Source organism: Gavia stellata, chromosome 2, assembly GCF_030936135.1.
Source record: "Gavia stellata isolate bGavSte3 chromosome 2, bGavSte3.hap2, whole genome shotgun sequence".
Taxonomy (NCBI): domain Eukaryota; kingdom Metazoa; phylum Chordata; class Aves; order Gaviiformes; family Gaviidae; genus Gavia; species Gavia stellata.
In genome coordinates, this window is record NC_082595.1 from 8,195,187 (window position 1) to 8,217,709 (window position 22,523).

The 22,523-nt window shown below is 34.2% G+C and overlaps 1 protein-coding gene across 1 annotated transcript in view; it reads left to right on the top strand.

Moving 5' to 3' along the window:
* The window catches only part of GPATCH2 (G-patch domain containing 2), a 126,592-nt gene that overhangs the window by 79,554 nt on the left and 24,515 nt on the right, over positions 1–22,523 (top strand). The window contains exons 6-8 of the mRNA XM_059835611.1: positions 8,929–8,993; positions 11,769–11,808; positions 15,109–15,179. Of these exons, the coding sequence (XP_059691594.1) occupies positions 8,929–8,993; positions 11,769–11,808; positions 15,109–15,179 (176 nt within the window). The remainder of the gene's footprint in view (positions 1–8,928; positions 8,994–11,768; positions 11,809–15,108; positions 15,180–22,523) is intronic.

Genomic DNA, 22,523 nt, shown 5'->3' on the forward strand with positions numbered 1-22,523 from the left:
TAGTATACTTCAAGCAGTCTTAGAGCAAATGCTTTGATGACATCCTTTGTTGTTGGTACAATCTTTGCTGTTGTTATATTACAGTACTTTAATGAAGTAAGGAAAAACTATTACAGATTACTTTGCAGGGGGGAAAGGAGGACCTTGTGTGTATGTTTTTCTTGTTTTTCCCAAATGAGGAACTGAGCTGCAGAAAACAACTTACCAAAGGTCAAAACAGCAAGCCTGCAACAGAGCAAGGAATTTAACCTGTGTCTCCCAGGTCAAGGCTAGTGTCCTAATCACTTCTCTGCTCCTTCCTCCTGTATATATCACCGTGTGGGTAACCTCACTTACTGATGATAATTTTACAAGTAAAACCATTATTTCAGCATTCTAGATCATTCTTAACTAATAAGGGTACAATCCCAGCACTACTGAAGTCAAAATCCTGTTGACTTAGTGAAACTAAGATTTCGCCCTACTATGAGTTTTATATCTAAGCAGACAGCTAAAATATCATAATAAAGATTTTTTTTATACGCAGCGTATTACTGCAGCATTTAATTAGTAGCTCTTTGTACTAAGGGAAATTTGGTTTCATTTAAAAATTGTTAAATATTAGCTACTTACAGACTAATGAAGTAGCAAAAATTTCGCTGTTGTTTTGTTGCCGTATCTAATACAATTCAGAGCTGCCCTGAAGATTTTCCCTTTCCTAATATAAAAAAAATTGAAATAGTGGTGCTGTGTGGTGTGTTTATGCAGTCCTGAGGATCTTACATTTGCCTTTTAACAAGGAGTTGGTTTAATTAAAAAAAAAAAAAATTCTGGTTTACAGTTTGTTCTTGAGACTTACAAATCAGTCCATTTTTTGCAGTGCTGTGAGCTGCTGTTGGAGCAATGGTGCCATGTAGTACTATTTCATACTAAATATTAGGAATCTCAAAAGAAACTTTCCTACTGACTTCCTTGCAGGTAGGACACTTGCACTTTTCACTTTACCTGATGCTTTCTCCATAGACCAAATAATTTTTTTACATTATACACTACTACTTACATTTTCTGCTTTAACAGCTTCTCCAGTATTACCATATCACATACCTAAAGGCAGCATGTATGCACTAATGCATATTATTACAGTGCATCATTAAACTTATTCTGTTGCCTATTCTATAGTATATAAAAGCTTTTCCCTTTGACAAAGATTTAGGACAAAATGTGGTCTGTGATATTTTCTGCTAGTGTTACCATTTAAAAGAAAACAAAGAACCTTACACCCAGGCCAGCCTCTTTTCAAAAGTCTTTTTTGTTTTAAATTTATAATTATTTAATTTTAAATTCAGGTCTTACCTTAAAAGCAGCAGAGAAAAACTGTGTAATAGCAAAGATTTACGAAGACATTCCCTGGTTTGCTTTTATACATGAGATTTGAATTTTCCATCTTTCTCTGAAGGAGCTGTGTTCAATAGTGGACTTTTCTTCATTTAATCTCCAATACCATAGTTTTTCTTTTCCATCTGTTAATCATTCAGTTGAAAACCCCATACAAAGAGATAGAGGTATTTTGATCAGTTGTGTGAAAAGAAATGTAGAGAAACCTTTTAACAGTGTGTGAAATCACTAGAGAGATTGGGGAGCTGTGACAGATTCTTTAACTCCAAGAAACTTACTGATTCTCATTTTATCTAGTGTGTGTGGCTCTTTTGTTTCTTCTTTTTTTTTTTAAGAGAAAACAATAAAACATGTACAAGGAGATGTGTGTTTACTTTAGGATTAAAGTCCAAATCTTTTGACCTATTTTTCTTCAGGTTTTTCTCCTTCCTTATCACTTGCATATATTTTGCAAGCAGAATAGGAATGATACATTGATTTTTGCAACCCAATGTTAGTAAGAGGTCAGTTTTAAAGAATTATAACTCGAGTAGCAAGAAGCTGGCATAGAACTATTCTGCCAGTGAACCATGTCTTCATGAAGACTTTGTAGAGTTTGACTGAGCATCACTTAAAGGTAATCTGTACATTAAGGAGATGCTTCTCTGGAATGGTCAGTTTGGGCCCTTCAGCAAGGGTGTGCTTGTAGATGGAATAAAAATGTAATCGTGATGTCAAGCTAGGGTTATGGTGGTGATTCAGTAATGTATACTGTGAAACCTGGTTTTATTTTCTTAGTTTTCTGTATTGCTCCACGTCAAAGAATTTGTTTCTGTATTTTTTTAAAGATGTATTTTAAATCCAGAGCTTTGTTTATTGTAGGTGCTATCCAATGCTTCTAGTGAAGAAGGAGTATAAAGGAGTGATAATAAATTGATGCTGAAAATAATAAGAAATTGCTCTTAATTGGTGCAATAAATTGTAGAGAATAGATTTTCTCTATTTCTTTCCTTTATACAGTTTAACTTAATTTCCTATAAGTTGGCAAGTTACAGATCTGTGAATTATGGAATTGCCATTGTGATGCAGTAATTTCCACTGCAAAATACTGTTGTCTAGGATTTGATTTTAATTGCATTTTGTTTTGGACAACAACTTGTTTTGCAGAAAATTCTGCCTGAGAAAATTTGATTTGCTACTGAACTTTTCAAATTGTGTTCATCAATATAGTGTTTTTAGGGGAAAATACTATAAATATGTGAACCCAGAAAAAGGTATCGTTTCTTCTGGAATTTAAAAGATTTTGTTAATTGTATTAACTTTTACGTGTGTTATTCCATAACTTAACTGCTATGATCAACTATAAAGGGGAAATAGAGACCTGTTCTTTCATTCACATAAGTGTTTAGCTTGTCTGTTTAACTAGTGTTCAGCAAAATTTTGCTGACATTTTACTGGTTTTGGATGCTATGAATGTGATACACTGTGATGGCTAAGTTAAGCATTCAAGTCAAATGCTTCCATAATCATCTCTGTGGATTCTTTAAATACATTTTCATAGCAAGGAAATAACATCCTTTAAAAAAGCGAGCCCAGTACTGTCCTTTCACTGCACATGCTATGGAGCATTTGGCATAAAATCCAATTTAAAACGTGAAAATGTAACTTTCAGTATTTAAAAATTACTTAAATTTTAAGGTAAATTTATTTTTTCAGTAATGGAAAACATACATGATGTACAAATATGAATAGGACATAGTCTGTATTTTTTTCAAAAATGTATTTCCTAAGCTAAACATAAAGAGGAAGTGTGCTTGTTCACTTGATTGTGTGATAGTAGGGGAAAAACAAGGGAGAAGAGGTATTGTTGAGCATGCATTTCAAGGTTGTTTATATTATTTTAAATATAAAGAAAATGTAGTGTCTAAAAGTAATTCATGATTTCCCATGGGCTATTCAGTAACTGAACATTAAAATATACTTTGAATAAGTAGTAGACAGAATTGTTAAGTAATGATGTCACGTATTTTTGTTTTGTGTTAACACTGTATCTTTTGTTGGCACATGGTAGTACTTTTTCTTAAAACTACAGCACAGGTAAATTAAAATAGCGCTATAATATTTATTTTATTAAAAGATGCAAAAATTGATCCACTAAATTGATTCTTTAAATAATGTTTAATGTAGACTCCAGTCTTGGAGGCCTCTTACCCTATTCATATAAAGCAAGCGGTGGTATTCAAGCAGCCGGCGACTGTACTGTAGATGTTTTGCTCCTTCTCACTTAGTGATGTGATAGTTTGAGCCCGTTTAACTATCCCCTTCTTCATGTTGTTTTTGGCAGAGACAGAACACCTTCATTGTTCAGCTGCTTCTCTGGCACTCTTGTAATTAACAGTTGGTTAGTATAGCTGCTAATCTAGTCAATTAATCCTAACTTCCCTTTTCACTTAAAAAAACAAACAAAAACCCACCAATAAAACCCCACCCACCACCACCAAAAAACACTTCCATAGACTCTAAGGCTACGTGCCAAAGAGTATGTGGGTGTAGCAGTGGTTCCTTTGGCACTAGACTTCAACCATTATGGCATGACCTGAAGCTCAGTTGAGATATATGGCACATAGTGATATGCTATTTGATTACCTTTGTGTTTCAAAGGAAGACATACCCCAACATGTATGTACTTTTTTTGATCAACTCAAGCACAGTTATATAAAAAGCCACGCAATGAAATAATAGGATAATTCAGGTTGGAAAGGATTTCTGGATGTCATCTACACCAACCTCCTGCTGAAAGCGGTGTCAACTATGAGATCAGACCAGTTTGCTCAAGCCTTTATGTAACCTGGTCTTGAAAACGTCCCAGAGTGGAGACTACACAATCTCTCTAGGCAACCTGTTCCATTCTTTGAAAATAGTCTTATATGTAAATGTGTATTTTATTATTGGCAAAATAAAATTTCCCTCTATACCCTAATTTATTGATTTAATGGAACTTTTTCTTTAAAAACTGTAAACAACATAGGACTTTACATTTTCAAAGTAGGTATTTTTCTCCAAACTTAAATAGTTTCAGCATTTAACTGGAGCTGCCAGCTCTAGCTAGAAGGGATGATTTTTGTTCATAGGTCTCAAACTATGTAGCAGTACATGACAAAAATAAACCTCTTCCTTGTTTAGAAAGAAGAAAAACAAAGAAAGGACGATTGAACTTCCTGACCTCTCCATACTTTGCCGTAGTCCTGTTCTTTCATGAATTCTGAAATGGGTGAAAGCAGTTGCATTCTCTATTCTGTATCTTTACTTCCATGTTATTAACATTTTAAAATAACAGTTGCTGTGCTCAACATTTTCTGTGGAGTAAAATTACTTCTTTCTTGTCCTTTTTCCATTTATTCCCACCATCGTTTCCATATATCTCTAAGTTTGTCATATATAGTATCTTGGGCAGCAGGATATGATGTCTTGTGTTTTGAGGCAAAGCCCCCTGGTCTTGAATATTTTTCCATTTTACTGTGTCCATCAGTATAGGCTGTAATTTCTCAGGCAAAGCATTCCTTGCAAAACAGAAGGAATACTTTGGCTCTGAGTTGGAGTACCTGTGTTTAAGGGACTTTGTAAACTGTTTGCAGCCACCACCTTGTCATATTATTCAAGCAATGGTAAAAGGACTTGTAGCTAGAAGAAATGAAGAGTTCCAACGATGACCCTAAACTTTATTCATAATAAAACAGTTACACCACCTCCAGATTAAGAGTATCTCTTGTGCAATGTGTTGCTGGAGAGACTTGGCACAGGAGGAAGATGACAAGCAAGGAGTCTCAAAGGTTTCCCTAGTTACCCTTTACATGCCTACTTATTTTGCTGCTTTTTGCAACTAAGCCATGGTACAGATTGCAACACACTTGAGCTGTGTGAAGACCTGTGATATTTCTTCTGTACTTTTTGAAGGTCAGTATTGTTCCTCATCCTCTAGGACTTCATCCCTAGTCATTTGCTACATCTAGTAAGTTTTTAAAAAGCTGCTGTTCTTAATTAGGGGAAATAGTTAGAAACACTTCTACTTTTTATATTAATTACCTAAGTTCCAGTATGAGTGTGATTATGTTCAGTTACGAGATAGTGTGACTTATAGAAACACAGGCTTTTAAATACATTGCTAAAAAGCTTTAAAGAGGCAATTGGACATTTCCTAGGCATTTTAATGTCTCATAAGAATGAACTTTTGAAGCCAGAATTCTGTTAACGTTATGTATGAACATTAAAGGGTGCCATGGCATTTTTTCCAAAAGATTTGGAAAAAATATTACTGTATTTAGTAACACATAGAAAAAATCTACTGCCATTTTTCCATGAAGCATGTGGCAAAAGTAGTCTACAGCACCGTGATCAACATTATCAAAATGTGTTTTTTCAGATTGCAGTTAACTTGCCCATGGCTCAGGTGCTTCTCCACAGAAAAAAAGATGACACCCCCTCTCACTTTTTTGGAGGGAACAGTAACATAAAGACATCAGACATAAGCAAGGAGAATCTGATGAGAAGGAAGACAAGCCCACTTCAGTTCCAATGTCTCTTAGATTATTCAGTCCTGGTCACCTTGGCGTCTGTGGCTAAGAACCATCAAGGATCAGCCGTCAGTGCTAACCATACAGCATCAGCTCTATGATATTGTATACTCACAGCTAATTTAGCACACAAGTGTTAAAAACTAACACTCTTGTGTACAGAATAGTGTGTAAGAATTGACCATTACCAAGAAGAATGTTGTTAATGAATGAACTTAGTTTAAAGTTTAAAACAGGCCTGGTCTGTCAGTCTTCTAAACACTCCCATCACAGCAATTCTGATTCCCTGACACACAAATGTGTGCTCAGGCACACACTTGCATACATTGCAAACAAAACAAAACAACAAACAAAACAAAAACTTAGTTGTGCAAACCTTCAGTGCTCTTTGTTCTTAGCTACCTAATGGAAAGCCAATACTTGCTTTACCCCCTGATTTTTTTTCTTCTGCGCTGGGATTTCATCACCTAAAACAACTTCATATAACTCTGCATTTTCTTTTTTTTTTTTCTTGCATGAATAAAGAATCTGAAGACCTGTTTTGATTTTAGTGTCATGTGATCTGCTGCCACTTTCTGGAGCAATTGGCTCTCTTCTGTGAAGATTCAGCAGATCTTTGCAGTAGATTTTTCTAATAGTGAGTTAGCAGATGAAAATGGGCAATAGATTTTTGGTTTTCTTTTTACACCCTAGATAACAGTTTTGCAAACATTAATTCATTTGCATTAACGTATTGTGAATTGTACAATAATCAGCTTCAGTTACCAAGCAGTCACAGAATATTTATAAAATTAAATTCAAACACATACATATAGATCTTTACATAAAACTGAATGCTATCTGCAGTGCGCTAGAGAAACCTGAGCAGTGTACTTTGTGATCAGTTGTAACTGTATTCCAAGCAAGCTCATAATCCTCATATAAATTAGTGGAAAAACGTACTTCTGTTTTATATAATATTTTAAAACTGGCAATTTATCAAATTATTTTTCTTGAAATTTCCATGCTTATTAAATTTCAGATTATGTATTTTGAGTAAGTGGGAAACTCAAACTTGTTTCCATAAGTATGGCTGCAGGTAAACAACCAATTTTAGTCCAGAAAATAGCTTTTGCTTCTGTCAACATGTTGTTTATTTTCTCCCTGAGATAAAAAGTTCAGTTTTCTGATATTTGTACCAAGATAAAGTCTGTAAACAAGATTAATATAGTGTGGAAAAGGTTGTCAGCAGCCCTGGCAAAGGAAATAAGTTGCCTGTACACAGAACATACTGTAAACTGAATAAAAGTGTCAGGTCCACCATGAGATAATGTGATCATGAACCTCTAACAAAGCATGACATAGGCACAGTCGGCTTTTCTTATAGCCACAGTGTAGAAAATGGATTACTGTATTCCAGGGATACCCACTGGAATAGCATGAAAACCTCATTTTGAGATTAATGCAGGATGTAACTCTTGAGAGCTGAGCTACATGTTTACCTGTAGTGTTAAAGTAACAGTTTAGTTATTAATCTTAAAATTTGGAAATTACATATTAAAATACTTGTTCGTATTCCTAGGTCTGTCTTTGTGAATTGACATTTCTTGCTCTTGTTATTAGGTGAACTATGATATTACAAAAGTAACACTTGGTCACTGTTTTATTATTATCATGTGGTTATGTAAGGTCTCAATAAGTCTAGTAAAACAGTAAATCCCAAATGCGGCTAAGGCAGTAGGTGCTGTTCTCACATGCAGTTGCCGTGATTTCCTCTACTAGGGTTTTATATGTCTGCATTGATTTTTCTGCGGTAAGGTATTACCAACTCTTTTCAATCACCAGCAGCCAGAAAAGTGACAACACTTTAGGGTTTCTTGGTTCAGCCCCATGTGACATCATTCTTCAGGTCAAAGAAACATATTTTGGTCAAATACTTTAACTGCGTGGAGCTTTCAAATTATTCAGTGAGTGTTCTTTGAAAGTTTTTCAGACTTGGAGCTCTGACTGTCCTGGCTTTTCTCCATCGTGACATCAGATGACTAGGGATATTTCTCTTTAAAAGTCGAGTGCATTGTTCGTTTAATAAAGAGTAGGCTGCTTTTATCTGTGAATCTTCTGCTTATGTGCTTTTGGCAAGCCTGAGCCATATAAATGTATTATCATTGAGTTTTTGTGGTCTCCTTTCAAAACTGGCAGAACATCTGACTTCATTACAACCTCTGGTCACCTACTGACTATAAATCTCCAAGGAAATGAAAATTTGTTCCTGTATTCTTTCCAACAGGAATAGTTTGCCTTCTGCTCTGCTTCTTCAAGCATGAGTTTCATCAGGTGTTCTCTTCTGCTTTTACCTATCTACATATGCAGACAAACTAAGCAGATTCTAAAAATAAAGCTGTTTGAATCCATTCTTGAGCAATACCAAAATATCATAATCTGCAGAAGTCTGCATGTGCTATCCTGCATTCTTAAGATCATTCTTAAATTGAGCATATTAATGTATTTTTTGTTTCAGTATATATAAAGCACTAGACAAGGACTACAGTGCAGTGTGGTAAAAATTATTTTATCTTTGCTTTCCATCCTACATCAACTTGAATTTCAGAAGCTTTGTGTTGGGATACAAAGGTTGGGAGTGTTTTTTAATAAACTTACTGCTGTATTATTCATAAATAAGCATAGTACTTTGAATATGATTTTCAAAACATCTAACTTTCATTTTTCGGAGATAAAGTGCTTCATGGACTTTTCAAAGTAATTTAGTCCTCGACATCTGTAAATGTCTGATGTCTGACATCCAATCAGAATTACACATGAAGGATTTTGGTAAATCTTGCGTAGCACTTTCTGCACTCTGACTTTACCTAAAAGTGGCAAATATTGCTAATTGTATGTACTGTATCTAGTGTACTGTCTCTATTTTGTGTTTAGTATTTGTGATATGTTTTCTTAATAAACAATCACTGTGTGTGTATGCTGCCCCATTATTCAAAGACTTTTTTTTCCTACTTTTTTCCATTAGATAACTCCAGGACCAGGCGGTAGCAGGAAAACGGTTCACTTGTCCCAGGATTCTCTTCACCATGAGTGAGTATCAGTAGTGGGAGTTATAACTTTTTATTATTGTTTGCTTTACAGTAGTACCTCTGTCCCAAAGCCATGCTTTACAACTGTACAAATGTGATAAGAGAGCCTCAGCTCAGTTACATGATTTTTATTTAATAATAATATTTATAATCCTTTGTAATTAATTTTTTGTTTCTTAATGAAACATGAAGTTCAGTGCTTTGTAAATGTGGTTTTATTAACTTGCTAAGTACATGCTTTCCTAAAACACAGCACTTTTTAAGGCTAGATACCAAATACAGGTTGTTTAAAAAGACCTGCTTTATTTTTTTCCGAAAGGAAATTCAGAAATGCAAGCTTCGATATATGAAAATAAACAAGCATCACATCTTTGAGTCTTAAATGTGATGTATCATATGAGGAAGGTTATCATAAGTTCCACAAAAAGACATTGAATTAATTGTTTAGACATATGTAAATAGGGAATGTCATTCAGTTCGTTTAGTTACTCCCGTGTGCCATTACTTAAACTCTTATTCTGTTCAGCTGACAACATTTAGTGGTGTTATTTCTTGGTTAATTCTTTTGAATAGTTACAACAAGAAGATAAAATTTTCCTGTATTTTATAAATCAGAAATCTAAAACACAGACACACATGATTAGGAAATAATATATTTGGGGATACATTTATATGTTCTAACTGCTACTAGATAGAGCATCCACAGTGTAAAAGAAAACTTGCCAAAGCACATATACTACAAACATCAGATTCTCAGTACCAACTGTTTGATGCTACTAATCCACTTCTGTTGCACCCCATAACTTGGTAATGTGTGTGTTAACTAAAGAGGTTGTGATTTTGTAAGTTATTTCTACCCTAAAGTAATTCAATTGGTATTTTATGGGGTTTACTTTTGTTTATTTTATTAAAACAAACAAGCAAACAAATAATACTGTAATTAAGTGAATGGACAAAATTATAAAAATCAGTGTGATGTGAATATCACTTTCTCATTATTCTTTATGAAGGGGTTTTGATGTCTAAATACGAGACACATTCAAATTACTTTGATAATTTTTCTCAATAGAAATACGTTTTACTAATAATTTAGTCTGTAATCCACTGATTTGCCACAAACCAGCAGAGTTTATGTGGAGGAGGGTACCCCAGTTTGCCGCTCCTCCTTGAGCGTTTGCTGTTGACACTGGTCAGAGACAGGATACTCATCTATGTGGAATTTAGATCTAACCCGTTATATTTCTTATCTTCATCAGCTTCTGGATGTTTGTGACCTTATTTATTGGGACACTCACAAATGTGATGGTTTTTCTTTTCATCCACTGCCAACATCAAAGTTGTGTGTGTGCATGAAATAACCGTTTTCTACAGATTTTGAACTGTTCTGTGCAGTTGATGAACGTTTCATGTCCAAAATATAAAAATGTCTACTAATTTTTATCTCAAGGTATACTTTTAACTTTATTGCTGTCATTCTTTTTTCATTTCCAACTTCTTTTCTTTAATCACCCTAAAAGCAGAAAAAGGAGTTAGCAGTGTGCAGGTTTCGGTGACAGCTGGTCTTGTATACATGAATGAGAGGGTCATGTATACATGAATGAGAGGGTCATGTATACATGAATGAGAGGGACTGCTCATCAGCAAACTCACAAAAAGTGAGTGATAAAAAGCTTCAAAACTTTCAGATTTGTGACTTAAAAAAAAAGAGTAATTTAGACCAGACAATTCCATGGAGTCTGCTTCTTCTCAGTACATTAATTAAAGTAAAAATTTTAGTGTCATTATGTGGCTGCTGTGGGGAAAAAATGTGAGAAAACTGTATTGAATTTAACTACTTCAGAAAAAGTGTGACTAGGTTAAGGTTATAATCTTTGGTTACACTTCTAGAGGAACTTACAAGCATAATAGCAGATAATGTGATGGTGGTTTTGTGCAATATTACAATGGGTGGAATAATTTTATCCTTTGCCTAAAACCTATTGCTTGCTTACATGAGTAATATCTAGGTACTATATGTAATTTCAGATCCCCCTTGTTTTAATTGTTTTTTCCATCTCCTTTTCAATTTGCAAGTGTCAAGATTTGCCCCAGGTTTGTATAATCCTTACTACAGCTACATTCAGATGTTAATTTAGTTCTACATTATCACAGTGTATAGGTGAACCAGTATTAATATGCTTTTACTGCTATTGAGGGAAAAGTTACATTGTGAGTTCCTGTCCCCACATGTCAATGTCTTAGTCCAAATTTTCGTCTCTATGAAATAAGGCTGCCAATAGTCAAAATTGTGCAATTGTATGGAGATACGAAGCCACTGAATTTACGGACTTTGACTTTCACTTTAGATTCAAACTCAGACCTCAGTGAAATAATACATTAACAACTACCAGGTAGTCCACAGTACTTAAAAACTCTTTTTAGCTATAATCATTAATAAGTAACACTTCAGTACTAAATATAGAATTACTCTTATTTATAGCACATGCATTATAGTATATTAAAATGCTATCATTTATATATTATTTTACCTTGTTTGACAAAGTATAATTACCTATAAAGCCAGTAGCTACTCAGAAGTGAAATTTGTGGTGCATTCTTTCAAAACTGTTACAGACTTAGAGTTCAATAAAAATATCCCATTAAAATAAAGGATAGCCAAAGGCTGTATTTTCCTGGCAGACAATAAAATACCCAAAAGCACGCACAGACTGGTCATATGACAGCATGTGCTTTGTTAGTTATATTGTTAAGCCTGTCTTTTCTTTTTCTCCCACAGCCACTGGTTTAGCCCTGGGGCTAGGAAGGAACATAGCCAGGTAAGAACTGCTTTGATCAAGAACAGTTTACTTGAGATGTATAAAGGAATTTAACTACCTCTACTCCAGAGGCAGTGGGCTAATATTTTAAGAAATTATAAACAAAGCAGTTATGATTTAATATTTTCTTGTAAGGAAACATATTAACAGCAGTGTATTTCAAAAAGTCCCTTAATTAAAAATCTTTAATTAGTCACTTAATTTCATCTAAGTATCTTTGAGTTTTAACAGGTTAAATGAAAAGTCTGATTATTTTTTTAATGATTTTGTTAATCGCAGTACCTCCAAATGTTGCGTTTCTCAAAATGCTGGAAAGCAAAACGTATTTGACTCACAAAATCAAGGAATACAGAACAGTGAGAAGAGTGGGCAGGCTTCTACAGGAAGTTCTTCAATTCAATTCCATTTTTCTATGTTTCATTAGTTAAAACAACCACAGCAGTAAAAAAGGAACTGTTAAATCTCCATCAGGGTGCAGATGTTGGTGAAAGTATCTCACTAGCTTGTCTGCTGAGCCCCTACAATGCAGTCCCTAGATGGTCTAAGCCTAGAGATGTGGTTGAGGGAATGTGAAGACATGTTTATATTTGATTAGCAACATAGCACTTATTTCTTCAGCTTGTCTTGAGCCACGGAGGTATGGATGGTAGCAAGGTCAAAACAATGTACTGCCCAAGAACTTTAAAATGTGAAAAAAAGTCTGCTTTCATTTCATAAATGTATAGTTAACTTCAACTATTCAGTAAAAGTAGCTGAATATATCAGCAATGCATTGAAATTTAAGACTAAAGTTCCATAGTACATTTTTTAAGTTGGTGGTAATTGGTATAACACAGTTGATTTCATTAGATCTGTGCCAGTTTGATAGTACATTTACAAATTTAAAGAGATTTAAAACTTCAAAAGGAAATAAGATCTATAGAGTCTTTGGAGGGTTCATCTTAGGCTGATCCATCATGAACACTTGTAGCTCCAGTGAGTCATGGTTTAAATCAGTATATACTCTTTCCTGTTCCTTTCCCCTTCTTTTCAACTCCAGAGCAAGCTGAATCTCTCAAAGTTGCATTACTTGCCCAAAACTACCAGAGTGGATAAAACATAGCGCAGTTTTAGCTGTAAATTGTGAACTTCTAACATGTTACAGTAAGCTGACCGAAACTTAACATCTAAACAGACAGCTTTATATGATTCGCATTTAACTCTCATGATTTTGAAACACATTTCCTGGTAGAAGAAACACATTAAAAACAGCATTTTAAATATGAGCGTGCTTTGTCTTAATTAATCATGATTAAAATTGCTCTTGGGCTAATCTTCACCCTGTTCCTGAAATTTTGATGCTGCAAGTAGTCAAATTTGCTAGATCAGAATGAGTTTGATTTTTTTTTTTTAACTGGAGTTTTTAATATATTGATTGTCTCACGTAACAGAATAATTAACTGAAGATGTACTGTTTACTTCTTTAAAAGAATCTAAGCTTAAAACAGTATGGAAATTTCCATGCTGAGAAATACCTTGACCTACATTATACATACTGGTAATATCCGTTCAGCATAGAGTGTGAAAAACATCTGCTTAGCTGGTATATGATGACAAATTAATTAATTTTTTTCTCAGATAATAGTAGATTTGAATTAATTTTAAATATGATGTGTTTTTTTAATATTTGCTAAGGCTGTGTTTTCAGGCTTACCTGAAGTTCACTGTATTTGTAACTTAAGATTACTAATAAATTGCGAAGTAAAGCTAATGTCATCAAATAATATAGGTACTACTGGCACGTGATGGGTTATTTTTTTAGACATGTAAAAGAAATGAGAATGATCATGCCATGTAATTATGACAATTTTGACAGCCTATGAAACTCTCACTAAACTTGTGAAGATCCATAGTGTATAACTATTGGTTGTATGGGTTTACTACTTTCTCTTTTAATTAATTTCTTGAGTTGACATTATTATGTTAGAACACAAGTAATTAAGTAGCCAAATTTCAAGTCTGGCAAGTGATCTGTATTTGTACATGCTATAACTACAATTTACTTATCAGCCAGAGAGTATTGATAACAGTAAGACTGTTCTCCTTAGCTTCATCATGAAATAGATACACATTGTACAAATGCCATGCTGGTAAAAATTGTGGCTACATTTAAATATGAATTGTAAGTGCTCTGATTTGTTGACGATAAGAAAATGAAAAAATCATTTTATCAGAATAAGGTACCTTACCTTTATGTATCCTTCAGATTGCCTTTTAAAACCAGACTGCACTGGTTTTATTGCATCTGAGAATTAGATAGTTGAAATGATGAGGAGCATTCCTTATACAAGCAGCAAGTTATAGAGAGTTGGGGAAACCTTAATCAAGTGTAATTTTTCAGATAGGTATCAATTGTTGGAGTCCATGCTCATGTACAACATTAAAGTGTCATTGGCCAAGTCATAAAGTTCATAATTTCCTAATTTCCAGTGGACTTTTAAATGTGTTTGCTGTGAATATTAGATCCATTTACTTGTAGTCTGTTTCTGAACAGTCTTTCATTCTATACTTTTTTCAATATATGATTGGTTTCAAGAAACAGTTGTATTTTTTATACTATCTAGTTTTAATTTCTTTAGTGTAACTTTTTGACAGTTGTTTTTTACACATCTTGACAAATATCATGATGCTAGACTTCTGAGTATTGGAGATAGTCTGAATTAGAAGTCTTCCTTTATTTGTCTAAAAATAGATAGAGTAAATCAGAGCTTGTTCCAGAAGCTGAGTCACCGTTTCAGTTAAATGAATCCTTCATTATTCCTACTTCCCCAATATTATGGGAAGCTTTAATACTGTATTTGTGTTGATTCTGCAGCTTTCAAATTACAAAAGCTCCTGGGGCTTAGAAGAGTTTGTAACTGTTTCATAACTGCTTAGATACAAGTGCCAACCTGAATAGTTTTTCGTAATTTAAGTGTTCCCCAACATTTTTTTAATACAGTTTTAAAAATCTAAATTGAAATTTTGAAAATTATAAAAGTTTACAGATAATTGTGAATTGCCTGGCTTTCTAATATGCTTTGATAATGCTTTAATTTTTACATTTTTAGTTATTTAGGAATTTTAAATTGGTGGATATCTCTTGAAATCTTAGCTATTATTGTAAAATTCTATTAGATGTCCATCTCTTTTAGGGTCTTGGGTGAAAACTTTTGAAAGATCACTCAAGACAGGAAAGAATGGTATTGTCAGGATAACATTTCTAAAAAGCAAGTAAAGGCATTGCTTGTGAGACTGTTCTGAACATTATTTTTTTAATAGCTTCAACTCTTGCGAGACAACCGATCAGAAAGAGGACACAAGAAGAACAGCTCTGTAAAAACAGCTAGCAGGTAAGTTAATGCTGCAGATGTCATTAATACTGTTTATGAATTTGTTGATTTCTTAACTCTCAATTTTTCATAAAAGGAATGACACCATTCCTTTGGGGTATTTTCAGGGGTCTTCTGGTTTTTTGTGTTTTACTTTCAGGAATTTCTTCTATATGGCATAATCTTCGCCTAAAATATGGGTATTAGACTTTATTGGTGACTATATCCAACTACACTTACTAAACTTAATCTCTTTAGTAAACAACAGAAGTAAATAGATGCCAAAGTAAGGTTTGTGCTTCTGGCATGTAAATTAAGCGCTGAAAATGTTTAAAATTACCATTATGCATACATGCTTTTGAAATCAAGAAGGTAACCCAAATACTGTAACACTTAAATTGTTCTTATATCGTATTTTGTCAATAAAAATTTCATTGTGAAGCCTTATTAAAAACAAATCTAGTTCTACCCTCCAGCTTCTTTCCCTCCCCCTCAAAAGACAAAAAATTCAACAGTGAACTGATGGGTAGTGATCAAGTAGTCTGTTCCTAGAGGGTTTTTTATGTATGTGTTACCTGCTGAATCTATTCTGCCAGGTAATTATTTTAATTCTAGTACTTTTTAAAATGAGAAACTACAGAAATGTTTCCCTTGCTGTGCACAACACCTTACTCAATTTTTATGTTGTTCTGTAAAGATGATAATGCGCAATCAAATTGCTTTTTTCAAAAAGGTATAGTAGATTTATATCGTCATGTAATACTATGGTTTTGAGTGAGACAGTTGTCTCTCAGGCACTTGTCTTTTAGTGTGTATGTCGTCATCCTGAAATAAGTTTTTAATATTGTTAAATACTTGCTTTGATGAATACCTGGAAAGGGAGACCAATTCTTCTCTCAAAAACATGACTATTAAATACAAATCTATTTCATTGTATAGACATTCTGGTTACATGGTCTAAAACATTGGTTATGCAAGTTCTGGTCATTCGTCTTCAGAAATGGTGGTTATCTTCATCTGTGAAACCTTTTGTATCAAGCCAAAAAAATTTTGAAAAATTCTGCATACGTTTTCTGGCAAGCGCATTTGTTAAATCATATTTTTGCTCAGAGTTTTAGAATGAGTTCACTTTAGATATGAGTTTTCACCATAGATACACTCTTACTGTCAGGCTGCTTACATGAAACTGAGAGTATGAAGTGGATATAAAGTGAGCAGTAAGAAACAGATTATATTTTAAGTCATTTTAGGATCTTTTTTTATGCTGTAGCAATGTAAAATGGTGTCTGAGGAATTCAGAATCATTGCTACCTACACAAGCAGTTAGAATAGAGATTATTAAAATGGCATTAAATACCTGAAGTGATCTTCAACCTCTCCTCATGTGCAAACAGCAGTACGTTAGTAGACTGCTATCCCAGTAAATATCTGGCAGGGTTGTGTAGAAGCAATACGTGGCAAATCCAAGACTGAAGATTGGCATTTTCCATATAATATCTGTAATATTAAAGTAAGACGCACATAAACCATTATTATGATGTACATAAAGCCACAGTATATTATCATACTCGAATACCCTTAAAAACAGCATTGTCACCTGCTGACATCTCCTGGTACCATCATATCTGTTTTCAAAGGCTTTTTCCTTCAGATAGAGTCAGGTTATTTCAAAATAGTTATTTGTGCTTTTTCAGAAAACCACTATTTTGTCTGCCTACCACAGAAACTTTACTATTAGTAACTTGACGTAACTATTAGTAACTGGAAGAGAAATTCTCAAACTTCTATGAAAATGATATTTTTAACAGGCCATCTGCTGTCTTAGAATATCAAGTCATATGCGTCCTATTTACAAGTCATATATTGAACAGATGTTAACTTTCTTGCTACAGTTTAGCTGCTGAAAATAAGAATTTAATTTGCACCATGTGCAAACGTTTTTTGTCTCAGGCCAATAGCATGTCTGGTGACTACTTTCTTCCTATAGTTTAAGTGTTCTGTAACCTAATATTTTTCTTTTTATCAAAAGCTGTTACAACCAAAATAGAGATGGAATTTCAGATATATAGGAACAACACATGACAAATACATAGTTCATCTCTTCCTACATATGTTCATAGTACCTGCCCTCATTCAATTCAAGACAATTCCTCTGGTATTTTGTTCCTTACAAATGAAATCATGGTGCATAGTGACATATGTCAGATTTATCTGTGGTTAATATTGAAGGCTGATTTTGTTATGACTTAATTTTAAATTATCACTTCTACCAAAAGGATTAATCTTAGTTTCACCAGACAATACAAAGAAGTAAAATGTTTCTGCTTAACAAGGTACCTATAGAAATTATTGGTTTAGTAGCAGATATTTTTCAGAGTTAATAAAATGGTGCACATCACCTTAGTTGCAAATGTGCATCTTCATTACTGTGTATGAAATCTTAAAATGGAAATCTGTCATTTAGATTTTGCATGTACCCAAATACTTTAAAAACCACTAAACTACAATGATACCAATCAAATGTCACAAGGTTAAGTTATAGAATTAGATAACATTGTAGTAAATCTTTCATTATTTTAGTGTACTACATGCATATGCAGTTAAATCTTCTGTTGAATACAAGTGTCTACTCACACCTGAAAGTTCGAAGCTTTCTAAAATTGACTCTAAATTAGTTCTTGCATATGTTAAACTATTACAGTTGATAAATCAAGGTAATTCAGATGAGTAACCCCCTTAAAAAGAGGCATACAAAAAGTAATGGCTGTACCCTTATATTGTCTTACTGTTTGTTGCTAAATGCAGTGATAGAACAGCAGCAGTGGGTAAGTATTGGAAATTCTGGCTAAGTGCAATAATTTTATAGAATACAGTTTGATCTGCTTTTATTGCAAGACTGAATTTCTCTGGGTCTTTCTTTGTATAGTTTTCAGACAACTGTATTTCTTCTTGTGGGACTGTATCTTTTTTGTTTGCTGCTCTGGAAGACATTTTCTCTGTTTTTTGTATGTATATGAGATATGTACATACACACACATTTTTCTATGCTTGCCTTGACTTTTCTTACCACTTTTGGATGACTGAACACAGTTCTTGTCTCAGCATGTAGACAATATGTAAATACCCATATTACATTAGATCAGTGACTTGTGGAATAATTTACTCTGTAAATACATGAGAAAGGTGTGGAGCTCTAAGCACAGCAGTGGTCTGCAGCTGTCTTTTCGTGGTGGAATAATACTGATACTTTCTGGATGAGCTTTACTGTACTGAGTTGCTTGTATTGGGTTTCTTCTGTCAAAATTAATAATAATGAGTCAATCCTATATAAACTTAACACGAACTTATATTAGTGGCAAGATAATTAGGTTGTTGAGAACTGTTGATATGGCTACGAATGAACCAAATGTTAAGGAAGGGTAAAGTCCTGCACCACAAAACTTAGAACCTGGATAGATTATGTTATGCTTATGCAGTTCAACACATATGATCGTCTGTATTTGACACTTTTAAATATATATAGCTATTTATGCTACCTTTACAGATAAGCTTTAATCTACAAATATGTAGTTTTCCCATTAATTGTTTAAATTATATAAACAGTACTAAATAATAGTGGTTTAGAAGCTGCGTTTATTTCTCCTGTATAAACTTGAAAAAGTTCTCTGTTTACATTATCTCTCTGCATTAGGACAGGAACAGTCCCCTCCTCAGTCCAGCAACACTGCTTGAAGGTGTTAATTTTTCCAGCTGCTTGTTTTGATCCCCTACTCTTTTGTAAAGAAGCTTTTTTGTCTGCATTTTTTAATATGCTTCAGGAAGAACCAGCCTGGTTAGCTCAACTCACCTATTTAAATTAAATTGGCTGGTTTTGTACAAACCATATTAGGGAGTGCTCACATGATTTCTTCCTCCGGCAGAGCTGTGGAGATGATAATCTCCAGCAGATGTGTGATAACAAATAGCTTGGGATAGTAATGTCTTCATCTGGCGCTGTTGTTAGCAGACCAAATGTCTGTCTGTAGCCCGAGGCTGTGGGCAAACAATTGAACATGATTGAGTTATGGCGAGTTAACAAGTTGCTGCTTGGCAGCTGAACTGCCATAGCTGATCATGCGCTCATTGTTTGCCTGCTCCCATCATGAGGTAAAACACATTTTCTTAAGTCACCTTTGTAAAATTTTATAAAAATGAGTTCTACCTAAAGAAGATTCCCCAGGGCTAAGAGATTCATTTGGTCAGCTATGGAGACAGCATTGGGTGGTATTGTGCTGAGCTGCTATAACATGACTTTGAATATGTGATTATATTGTTAAATATATGGGGGACCTTCATAACACAACTGTCTGCCTGTCCAATATTTAATGTATTTATCCTCACAATAACCTTATGAAGTTAGGAAGTACTTTTATCCTCATTTGACAGAATAACCAGAATACTTAACCAACTTAATGTTTTGCCTTTGGTCATACAGTCAATGCCATAACTAGTTAATTTATGCTGTAATCTAGAAACAGCAGAATTGCAGATTGGGAAAATAGCAGACTACTGAGTAAGTTAAACTTCTGTAATTATTTCCTTTACTATACAAAATGGTCTTGTGTCATATTTGTTTTACAGTGTGTTCCTGTTAAGTATCATTAATTATTTTATCTACATATTTATTTTTTCTTACCGTACTGTAAGTAGAATTTATGACACATGCATAAATTGAGAAACTGAAAAGAAAATAGTGCCCGAATTTTCACTGCTTACCAGGTTTTTTTTCTGGTTTATCTTCATAATTCTGTGTTGGCTTTCCACACTCAAATGCTCCCCAGAGTTCTTCAAAAGGAAAAAACCTATCTGTAGTTCTTATGCAGCTGACTCCTGGCTTGAAAGTCATACCCACAAAAGTGTTTTCAAGTTGGTCTTCAACTAGCTAACTGACGCTGTGTTAACAATCTAGTCAATGTAGCAGCAGCTTAGTATGAAGTAGTTCGCCACTTGTGGCTGCAAAGTAGACCATAACTTGACGTAGAGGTGGTATGTTGATATTTCTTCAAAAATCAGCAGGAGCCACCTATTCAGCTGTTACTATAATGTGAAAGGAGGACTGTGTGCCAGTCTTCCAGTGATAGCCTGTTGCTTCTCTATTTTGAGCTGGCAAGAAGTCTGTGAAGTCTTCTCCTGCCATGGTGACAGCACAGACTGGAATATGGGTCATTGTACATGTAGAGGAGACATTCAGGAAAGCAGACTCTGGAAGTAGTATGAGAAGGGTTACATAAAGGAAATATGTCAGATGCTACTAAATGGTCATGTGTCAATAGAAACCCAGAACATTAGTCATAACTTCCCCATGTTTTCTGCAACTGCCTCTTTCCCTCCTTTCCCTAGTTGTTCTCACTCCAGTTTAAATATGTGCCTTGTGTTAGTACAAGAGGATGACTTTAAAGTGGTTTTGCTTTTTATGACTGACAGTATTCTCTATGAATTAGTATTTAAAGAAAGCTCCTAAGAGAAAAGTGACACCAAACCTGATGAGAGGTTTTCAAAAGAGTATTATTGCTTTGGTTAGAAATATGACTTTCTGTCTTTTCCGGTTTGGAAGGGAAACCCCTATTTATACAGCACTTGTTCATTTTCATCTGATGATACGGATCATGGTGCTTTTTTACACAGAAGTGACAAATAGCATTATAGCTACTTTTTATTTGCTCTTCTAAAGAGGCAAAGATGTGCAAGGATTCTGCCTGCTCCCTCTTTTCCACCGTGTCATCTGTTGTTTGGGAAAGGGTCCTAATTTGCAGCAGATACAAAACTATTTGTTGAGTTGCAGGTTTGCCAAAAATAAATGAAACCATTAATTACTACATTTTTTGAGCAGCTGTTAATGGATTGGGATAAGGAAACTGTACATTAGACTACTGGTTAATTACAAGAACTCTAATTGTTTAATGTGGCTTTTGTGGAATGAAATTACAATACCAGAGGAGGTAAATTCAGCCAGTTTTTGAAAATTATACATAAAAACGTGCACATACTTACACTGCAGTAAAGCTCAGGAATGCATATCTATTTTACTAGATGATTCACTTCTGCCGTGACATGAACACATATTCCCAACAAAAATACTTCAAAAGAAAGTAATATTTAAACATGCCTTTTAATTCAAGTGTAAAATTATTAAAGGTAGTAAGTTAATATCTTGTAACCCCAGAGCTAATAATGCAGGAGATTCAGATAGAACATTAAAATCCAAATGTGTTTACATCATTAGAAATTAACAACTAAGCAGTTTTATCTCCTCTTTAGAGTGCCATGAAGCAGTAACTGTACTGTTATGATTGGTGCTTAATAATATTTGCAGTTCCAGATTAAATTATGTGAATGTTTGAGGACACATTGCTTTCCTCCCTTGCTGTCACCCTTAGGGACAACATTATTCCATCAGTTTGGTATTTTTCTTCTCTGGGAAGAATAATAGATGGTGCCATTTTGGAAGAGGGCAATTCCTGATTGAGTTTTCTATACTATGGCCTTGTTTTTAAGGTCCCAAAAAGATTTTCATTTGGGGGAGGGGGACGGGATGATGACAGTTTGATTGTTATTTCAAAATGTAGCCAGTATGTGACGCTTTAGAGATATTTAATTCTACAGAAATCTTCAAGCCTCAGTATTGGTTCATGGAAAGATTCAAAGTATCCATTGATTAAATGAACATTAGTCACTAAGTACCTTAAAGGTATTAAAAGAACATTAGTCACTAAGTGTCTTTAAAGTATCATATTTTAACTCAAGTTCCATAATCAGTACATTTGCAAAAGTAGCAGAAATTTTGAAGAGACAATGCAAAACTAATTAAGTACAAAACCACAAGCCGAATTTCATTGTTATTGCACTAAAATCTAATATACGTAGTAATATTGTACATAAATAAGCTGCTAAATGATACTGAAAATTTGTCATTTAAAATTGAATTCCAGGTACACATGAGTTAACTAACAGGAAGTCAATCCTGATTTTAAAAAAATATACAGTAAAAAAAATCAGATAACCTCTAAAAATTATGTACTTCTGGATCCTCCTGATGTACCATCTGGACTGAATTTTCCCCCGAATGAATTGATCACAAATTTGTCACTTTTCAAGTTCCTGAATTTTAGCACATGGTAAGCTTGTTTCTCAGGCTTTCAACTGCTTTAGACTCTCTCTCTCTTTTTTTGCTCAACTTTGTGCTCCAAAGCTCAAGCTTTGCTTGTCTCAGCTTACCTGTTAAAATGCTAACAGAATAAGGATAAAGTTAATTTGGGCTTCAGAGGTGTGAAGACCTTTCCTGCTGTTTAAGGTCTGAGCAGGAGCCATGCACAGTAACTTGCACTG